Raw genomic sequence first — 9,803 nt, 5'->3', positions numbered from 1 at the left:
GTTTGTGTGCTCATTATTTCTGTACGGAGATGGTCATAACCGGTGAATGTAAGCATGACACCAGAGGAAGTAAAGATGGCCTCCAGTGAAAAATAACGTTATTTATTTTTAATTTTTTTTTTTACCTCATTAACATTTCCATGAGTTCAATAAGCAGTTGCATGGCTGAGCATATTCACTTCGACCGTCTCAAAAACACAAATTCAGATATTTAACGTTTCCTGTGTAACAAAATGGTCAACTTGCAGGCTGGGGCTTTCTGTGTCATTATTCTTCAGAAAATGTTTCTTGTTCAAATTATTGCAGCATTACAACTTGCTATTGTATAGTACAGAGTAGGTTTACAGTGATGTAGGTGAGCTGGTGTTTGATTTGCAGTGAGTGTGGAGGGGTGGGTGGAGAAAAGACTTAATTTATCTGCACATTCTAGAGAAGGCAGTGCGGCAGGGTTACCTCTAAGCTGTTTGAAGGTAGGAAGGATTCTTTTCATGGGAGGAAACTTTAAGTACACAGAGACAAGTTTTTCAGGGTTTAATTAATGACAAGACAGGGACTTGAAAGAGTCCATCCTGACAGTAATAGTTTGTATGACAAGGTGTTTCCAAAAATATAACATTATTTCAAACTGAAAGCTGCATTTAGTTGACCCAAGGTCACATATTTACTTTAGGGGTGTGTAAAGACCAAAAATAGAGCTTAAATATTATATTGAACAAAGATGACTCAAAATGAATGATCATTTTGCTCCATAACTGCTGGATGTGTTAATCAGCTTCTGTTTTTTACTAAATCTATTTAAAAGGGGTTTATGTCAATGTTGTCTTCACAGTTTGTTTCTGCTAGCCAAAATATAAATTGTACAAGTTTAAAGTGAATAAAGAGAAACTTTCCCTCTTGAAGGATGTTGAGTTTTGCACAGCACCATAAGGTCAAACAATAGACTTTATATGAACGATCAACATAGCTACTGAGACGCCACCGATTAGTTTGTGCACTGTTTTGGTTACAATTTGTCCATTGACCTATTACACTTTTAAAATTGGGGTGGATCTAACTCAAGGAGAACTCAAGGACACTATGCATATTGTAACAACATGTCAATCACAAGGTAAATCAAATCCTGCTTTCTGACTATTTCACTGCACATGGCAACATCCATCCACCCATTATCTACACACCGCTTAATCCTCACTAGGGTCGCGGGGGGCTGGAGTCTATCTCAGCTGACTTAAGGTGAAGGCAGGGGACACCCTGGACAGAGCACCAGTCTATCGCAGGGCTACACTTAGAGACAGACAACCAAACACACTCACATTCACACCTACGGGCAATTTAGAATCACCAATTAACCTCAACATATTTTTGGACTGTGTGGGAGGAAACCGGAGAACCCGGAGAGAACCCATGCTGCACGGGAAGAACATGCAAACTCCAAGAGAAAGATTCCGGTGCCCCCACCGGAACGCGAACCGGCAACCTTCTTGCTGCGAGGCAACAGTGCTAATCAACTGCGCCACCTTGCAGACATGGCAACATATTTTACAAAATTACAATCATGTTGTATTTAAAAGGTCTCGAAACCAGCAACTGAGTCAATAAACTCTTTAGGAAAATGTTTATTAAGGTTTTAGATCAGGTAAGGAGTAGGATAATTTTCTCTTGGACTTCTGCAGCCTCTGACTTGTTTTTGCAACCAGAGGAGTCGCCCCCCATTGGCTGTCAGGAAGAATGCAGGTTTAAATCACTTCTTGGCTCACTTTTCAGACTTCAGGCTGGTTCCATCTTTTATACACAGTCATCTGTTCAAACATGATTTAACATCGAGCAAACAACTGCCAAATTACAAGCTACACTTGCAGGTGCATTTTGAGGGTGAGATCATTAGATATGATCATAGTAGCTCTCTTGCTGCATATGAGACAGAAAGCATTTAGACTGGACTGTTTTTTTTTTTTTATTTGGTCAAAACACAACAAACCACCGATTTGTCTGTAATAGCATGTTGCCATTTAAAACCTTGTGACCACTGCTGGATTTGACTTCATGTGGTTGTATTCGACACATGGTGGGTAGAACCTGTGAGCCAAAGTCATCCTTCAGAAAGGTTTTACTCAAAATTTTAGTTATCCCTGTGCAGAAAATGAGATGCTGCAATACAGTAAGAGGACCAAGTGCTAAAGAAATTGTACAATAAAGCTGTGAGAAAAAAATCAACATATTCAGTGTCTGATAAAGGCGGTTATACTCTGGCAGAAACGATAAGTAACTTAAAAATGCATTGCTATTGTGAAGTATATTCAGCTGGCTGGAGTTAAGAGGAAAATCGCAGTTTGTTGACATACTGGCTCCACATTTGCACAGTGAAATGGACCAGTAACAGGAGATTGAAATGGAAGATTTGGTTACCAAAAGAAACAGAGCGCTAGTTGTATGGTGGTGCAATTATTGGAATATTATTCATGATGATGATTTTGGCATCTCACAGTTAAATGAACATGATCAACTACGATACTGACATATAAAATGGTCTACTCATAGGAAACAGCCCACACAGATAAAATTACCTGATTTCCCATTGGGTAAACAAATTTTAGCACAACATGGCAGTGAAAGCAGTGCTCTGTTTATTTAAGTGTGAAAGTGCAATAACAATATTTGTAAAATCAAGATATAATTGTTATAAATAGACTCATTGTGATCTCATTATTGTTTGAAATCATCATAACATTTAATTTGGCCATAATTGTGCAGCCCTAGTCAGTTGTGTGAAAATATTCTGTCTACTTAGAGGATGATCTCAACCAAAAACATTTATTCTAGTCTTGCAATTGTTGCTACAACATGAAGCAACATGAGTAATTTGTTTGATCATTTAAATCAGCACCACAAAGCTCTGTATGACAAGTGCAAAGAGTCAGAACTGAATGCCATCAAAGTAGAAAACTATTTGTAATGCCTTTACCGGTGTTGCACCATATGAGACACATTCCAGTCTGCACGAAGAAGAAAGTGCAGGAAAGTCAGTGAAAATTATTTTCATTATAGTGGCCCCTGACTAAGTGGCAAAAATAGCTCCACTAAAGGTCAAAGGTTGCTTTTTCAAAAACACCGGATCATGGCTGGTAGGGGTAAACACTCCCCTCTGGCAGGAGGCTTCGGTCCATCAGGACCAGAACCTCACACCACAAGAACAGTTTCTTTCCATCTGCCACTGGCCTCATGAACAATGCCCAGGACTCCCACTGACCCCCCACCCCCCTCGCCTCCATAGACAGCCTGTATAAATGTAAAAAACTACATTGCTACTGTTTGCACTGTTTGACTGCACTTTCTTTTTTTCTATAATATTGTTGCACCAACCCACCAGAACAAATTCCTTGTATTGTGCAAACTATACCTGCCAATAAACCTGTTTCAGATTCTGATTCTCTACTTTATTTTCTGTCCAGATACACTCTGTACAAAGTTGCCTTTGTCATTGTAGAGTGAGTAATTCTTTCCAAGTACTTATTTAAGCAATCTAGTGAAACATTCTTTACGTTTCCATATTATAATATATATAAAAAACTAAATATTGCAATGCCAGTTTTTGCAATATCATTCAGCGCCTGTAGATGAGCATGAACTCTTTTGAAGTCTATGTAAACTCCAACAAAAGACACAAAAATAATTGAGAATCTCATAGGTTTGGTTTCACTGTGTTATATTATTTATCATAAGATCATAGCCCCAATTAAAAGCTGCACAATGACTGTTTAAATTCCCAGCAGGCCGCATTCAGAATAGTCCTTTGGCGCCACCCATCGGCCAAACACCGTCATTACATCCAGGTGCACTTCCGCTCCTTCAGCAAACCGGGAAGTCGGACCGTCTCCGTCTCTCCGGTGCGTCTCCGGTAATCCACCGCGGGTCGTGGTGTTGCTGCTGCCGGCGTCGGGATGGCGATGTCCACGTTTCAGAAGGTGACCCTGGCCACCTGCCTCGTGCTCTGCGTCGCGCTGCTGCTGCCCAAGATGCTGTTATCGCGAGGAAGGAAGGATGCTGGCGAGCGGCCGGAGGGTGCGTCTCTTCACGGCTTCTGCTCTCCGTCCACAGGGCCTCTGGCTTCATTCAGAGAGCGGAGACAAGCCTTTTTATTTATGCACTTTTGAGAGTTGTGCTATTATCTTTGTTTATCAGTATTTCAAGCCGAAGTGTATATTGTACATCACTGTGGGTCTGGGATCTTGTAATGACATTTTCCTCCCTGACGAGGGCGCCAAAACAGCCCTGGTGTTATTTACATGTTAGTGACCCCAGCAATAGGTATCAGTAAATTACAGCAGGAAAATTAACTTTAAAAAAATATATACATTAATAGAGCAAATGTGCATGGTGTATGTACGTTTTATAATTTAAAAATGTATACATAGCCCGAGCCTTTCGGGTTCCACTTTGTCCACAGACGGTAGATCGACAAGTGGTCCTTTAGGTCTGACTCCTTTATTATCAGAACCACTTTTTTGTGTTCATTGAAAGTTATAATCTCACAATTTGCTAATTTATTGAGAGGATGTATTTTTTTCCTTTTGCCTTGTGATCTCAAGTTGATGTCAATAACAATAGTAATTGTTGTGGATTTATTGTACAAACCCAAGGCGAAACGATGTTGCGGCCTTTTCTTTTAACGTCCTTCACATTTGAACAACCCTCTACTTCTAAATCACAACACTACAAAACACTCATGCTAGAAATGTTTGTTATCTTGTTTAAAGTGAGTGTAAATCAGCCAAATGAACAGAACCAGCAGCTGCAGTGTTGTGAGTCACTAAGTGGAGTGCTGTTAAAGTGACACCGTTAAAGAAGAGGCCACAACATTTGTAGCTCTTTCTAATGTTATTCAGTGAGCACTGTCTTGAATCAAATGAACTAATGAAATGAAAAATTAGAAACATAAATCAACAGAACCATGAACTACAAGAAGCAGGGCAAACTATAGTCTCCAGCAGTACTGGAAAATTGAATCAAAAACAGAAAAATTAGACATGTAAAAATGTTTAAATGAAATGAAATGAAATGAAATGAAAAATACTTTATTCATCCCAGAAGGGAAATTCAATAAAAAGCCCTTATAAAGCCCTTATATACATATATTCAATTCTAGAAAGCAGTGAAAAGCAGCTGTAATTAAGTAAAATATCTACTTTAAAATTTAGGATATATAAAAGCATTTTGTTTAATGCAAACATTTTAATGTCAATTTGTGATGAGCTTATTTTGCCTTCATCTTGTTTCTTGCAAAACGCTTTTGAGCACACATAAACAACCACGTGGCTGCTCAAATGAACAAAAAACTGTCATATTATTTATAAAAGCTGAAGACATTCACTGTGTAGGACTTCCTCTTTACTGGTTGCACTCCTCCCTGCAGGTGCAGGTCGCTTCCCACCGATGATGCACCGTCAGATGGCTACGGAGAGCCGAGGCCAGAGAGCCGCAGGGTCCAGCTTCTCCAGGGCCCACAACCCTGAGGCCATAGCCAGGGCCAAGGGAGCAGGAACAGGGGCAGGAGCTGGAGGCAAATCCAACCTGGCAGGACAGATCATCCCTGTGTACGGCTTCGGGATCTTACTCTACATCCTCTACATACTGTTTAAGGTGAAATACTGCTGGCTACACACACAGCGGCTGGAATAAAATGATGTAGACAGTAATTCGAAAACTTCACTTAAGTAAGAGTTCTTTCAAACCATTGAACATTTTAGAAGTTTGAGCTAAAAAAGAAAAAAGAAGAAAGATTTTAAACATGTTTCTGTATTTTGTAAAAATGACAGTTCAGTTTTCCAGATCACTTACTTTTGTTAAATTATATCTCTTTCTAAGTCGAGTATATATACATCCAAAGTACAATTCAAAATATCAAAGTATTTCAAACTGTAGTAAAAAGGAAACTATATATGGAAGGCCAAACCTGTCATAACTAAAAAGAAATAAATAAATATTATTTTTTTTACATTTTGCTTTAATTTATTCATTTATCCATTTATTCATTGATTGGATGGAAAACAATAAATGTGAAAACAAAGAAATTAATATGAAAAATTTAAAAAACAAGTGTAAAAATAATAAATCACTGTGGAAATAAGAATAAATGTGGGAATAAAATTAAAGTATGTAAAAAAAAATTGAATGAATGAATAAATGGATAAATGAATGGAAAATGTAAAAAAGAAAAAGAAAAAAGAAAAATAGATTTGTTTTTTTATTCATTTATTTTTAATTATGACATGTTTTGCCCTCCATAACCATAAAGGAATAAGTGTAAAAAGAAATAATGCTGTTGGTCAGTGGTAAAGGTGAGCGTGACACTGAGCTGTGGGGTTGTTGGTTTGTTGTGCTTGGAGAGGTTTAATCCTGCTATTGTCTCCCTGTTAGATCACATCTAAGGGGAACAGCAAGCCGTCAGAGGGCAGGTTTCCTTCAGTTCGGTCAGAGAACATGAAGAGAAAGATCAGTGAGTTTCATTCACCAACACTTATTCACCTTTTTTTAATTTATGCTTTTATCAACTTTTTGCAACACTTTAATCTAATTTCTTCAGATATTTTCTCTTGATTGTTGGACTAAGGCACCTGCCGTGTGAATGACATGTAATTTGCCCAAGACATAGATTGAGACAGATTAAAACCACCTGCTTGAAGTTGTGTAGGCTGCTCTTGTGCCGCCAGAACATCTCTGACCTGGACTGTGTGTCCTGTGGTGTCTGGCATTGGGACGTTAGCAGATCCTTCTGGCCCTGTTGGTTGTGGGATGTGAGGCCTCTGTGGATTGGGCCTGTTCCATCATATGCCACAGATGCTGAATCAGATCAGGTTCTAATGAGTTTGGGGGACAGGATGATGTTCTACTGGGATTCCTGTGGATGTAGCTGTGACACATGGCAACGTCACTAAATGATGTTGGAAGCCTTCCTCAGCGGGACAGTACAACCCAACATACTACAAAGAACTGCTCAGGAATGACTTGAAGACCACCGTTGATTCGGACTTCAAAGTCCCCAGATACTCGTGATGTGCAGATCGATACTGAAATATCAATACTTCCGATACCAGATCTTTTACTCTAAAATTGATTCTCAAAACAAAATATTGATACTTTTGATACTAAAGTCTTTTGAGGTAATGTATATCATAACTAAACTGTTGTCTTGTCTAAATGACACCCAGTTGGTGGGAACTACTTTTTCTTCCGCTGCAGGCAGGCACTATGCAGGTACAGAAGAGGAAAATGTGGGCCTTTAAGCGGCGTTAAGCACTGTTGCTGTTGGAGTTGTTCAAATTAATAAATATGGTTATGAAATTAGTAACGAAATAAATACATGCTTGAGAGATCCATCCCTGGTTGAGCTGGAGATCATGCTAGCAGAGCTAAACTGGGTGGCTCGTAAGATTTTCTTAACCTTTGGTCTGTTCTCTAAACTACACAACAACACACCTCTGAACACTAGAGACTCTTCTATAACACAACCAGCTCACAAACAATCTTCATCAAAAGTCTTTATTTTCTCAGTCTCGTTCTTGCTGACTTGGAAGGCTAGTTGCCCTAACAACGACCACTCAAGAGTTTTTCTTAACCTCTGCTATGTCCACTTACCAGCTAATCTGGGTGGCTTATAAGATTTTCTTAACCTTTGGTCTGTTCTCCAGTGGGCACGAATAGTGTTAATACACAGTGAATACACTTGTTCCTCCCCACCAGGATCAACAGCTCATAGTTCAATTGCTTCTATATCACTAAATCTAGCCTTCCCTGTCAGTTTCACCTGCTCTCTTTTCCTTACATCGTTTAGTTGGTAACACACAAAGACTTAGGGAAATTAAAGCAATCTCTGGGATAAAAACAAGGATAAGAACATAGAATTTAATTTAAAAGTCACAATGATAGAGAAAGAAAGAAAATAAGTAGAATAAAAATTTTAAAAAGTGCAAATGTCACTACTTCTTATTGAGCTCAAATAAATAAATAACTTGGATGTTTTGTATAATTATGAAGCTCTGATTTGAAATAAACTACTTTTTAGAAAAATTTTTTTTAGATTTACTACACACATTAGGTGTATTTACACAAAGTATCTGTATTGGATCGGTATCGCCGATACCAGTCTGCATTTTACTCAGTGAAGGAAAGGAAATCAGTGGTATCAAACATCACGACCAGAGACTATTCTGATAGAACATCGGTGGGATACGCTGGAACAAGTCAGATCCATAGATACCCCTTACACAAACTACAGGTCTCCCAGGTCCATGGCCGATGGGTCAGAGCTCTACACAATATTAGTCAGTGTGATCAGTGTGTTCTTCTCAAGCACTGCAGTCGTGTACAAACTGTATCACTGTCATTATTATGGGATGAGCGCTGTGTTGTTATCACGCCACTATGTCACATAATAATGTTGTACAGATGTAGATCACAGGGTAAATGTGCCTTTTCAAGAGGGACTTTTTCACTTGGGTTGGGCTTAAAACAAAAGACTTTCATTTGAACATCAAGGCAACATTTTCTTTCAAAAAAAAAGAAAAGAAAGAAGCTCTTTGTGTGTCACATCTGCATTAAATTCCATCCAGTCTCAGAAATTTCCATGCCTGACATGCACGTTCATCTTGGTGGTGCATTAACCTAATGAGAAAAAAATTGATGTTGGTCATTTTCCTGCATATTGATTCCTATAAAGCATCATACAGTGAGATGTATGGCATTGTAACCGCCTACGCTTCACAGCCTTGGTCGATATCATCTGACACTGTGACTCTTTCTGTCCCTTAATGTCGTCCCTTCCCGGCCCTCCAGCGGACTTTGAGCTGGCTCAGCTGCAGGAGAAGCTGAGGGAGACGGAGCTGGTGATGGAGAATATTGTTTCCAACGCCCACCACAGCCCTGACAGGTGGGTGAGCGCCCATAACAGAGGAGTCGTTTCATCAGTCAGCCTCCTCCCTCTCTCTTACAAGAATGACCCTCTTGAGCTTGTTTTTTAATTTAATTCCATGCATGCAGTAATCTCTTCCACAGCGAACATAAAGACAAACATGACACTCCCATACAGCCATGTGTGAAGGCAGATCATTTCCTTTTCTTTGCAATTTTCTCTGCTTTTATAAAATGAACTCTCATTGCTGTATGCTGTTTGTTATTAACACTCAAATGCTGATCTTCAGTGGCTGGGCAGAGCTTTTTAAACATTTTTATTTATCCTCAAATATGTCTTGCTGTTAAAATAGTATTTTTGAAAAAAAACTTTAGAAGATATTGACTGATTTCCATCCAAACAACCATAAATGCACCATTTTTTACATCAAGAAAGGTAGCATGTTGTTAGTTCAGGCAGAATCTAACACTAGACTAAAGTAGGAAACGTGTAACAGAAGAGCGCTGAGTCTTCTGTCTGTGTTACAGGGTGAAGGGGGTGACAGCGGATCAGGAGGAGAGTCTCCTGCAGCAGCTGACGGAGATAACTCGGGTGATGCGAGAGGGCCAGTTGGTGGAGGCAATGGCTCCAGAGAAGAAGCCCCAGGACGACTGGGAAGGTATGCAAACGCTGCATGAGCACAGTGACGTTTTACCCACAGGAAGACGGGCCTTAACTCGTGTTTCACAGTATAAAAAAATACTTTTGTTTGTGTGGTATCAAGTTGTGAACATGAAGTGTTACTTTACTTCTACTTTCCTCTCAGTATGCTTTGTGCACTTGTGAAGTGCTGCTGTAGTTAAATCAAGCACAATCTTTTTGTTGCAACTCTATCTGCTTGAGTTTGTAGTCGTCTAAA

At 39.3% G+C, this 9,803-nt stretch overlaps 1 protein-coding gene across 1 annotated transcript in view; it reads left to right on the top strand.

Annotated features, from left to right (window-relative positions):
* The first annotated feature begins 3,938 nt into the window (after nt 1-3,938).
* The window catches only part of ric3b (RIC3 acetylcholine receptor chaperone b), a 9,282-nt gene continuing 3,417 nt past the window's right edge, over nt 3,939-9,803 (top strand). Inside the window, exons 1-5 of the mRNA XM_008294362.1 lie at nt 3,939-4,059; nt 5,411-5,637; nt 6,415-6,493; nt 8,830-8,923; nt 9,433-9,563. Coding sequence (XP_008292584.1) covers nt 3,939-4,059; nt 5,411-5,637; nt 6,415-6,493; nt 8,830-8,923; nt 9,433-9,563 — 652 coding nt within the window. The remainder of the gene's footprint in view (nt 4,060-5,410; nt 5,638-6,414; nt 6,494-8,829; nt 8,924-9,432; nt 9,564-9,803) is intronic.

Source organism: Stegastes partitus, unplaced genomic scaffold (genome assembly GCF_000690725.1).
Source record: "Stegastes partitus isolate 25-593 unplaced genomic scaffold, Stegastes_partitus-1.0.2 Scaffold21, whole genome shotgun sequence".
In the NCBI taxonomy this organism is placed as follows: domain Eukaryota; kingdom Metazoa; phylum Chordata; class Actinopteri; family Pomacentridae; genus Stegastes; species Stegastes partitus.
This window is presented reverse-complemented; position numbering and strand designations above follow the sequence as displayed.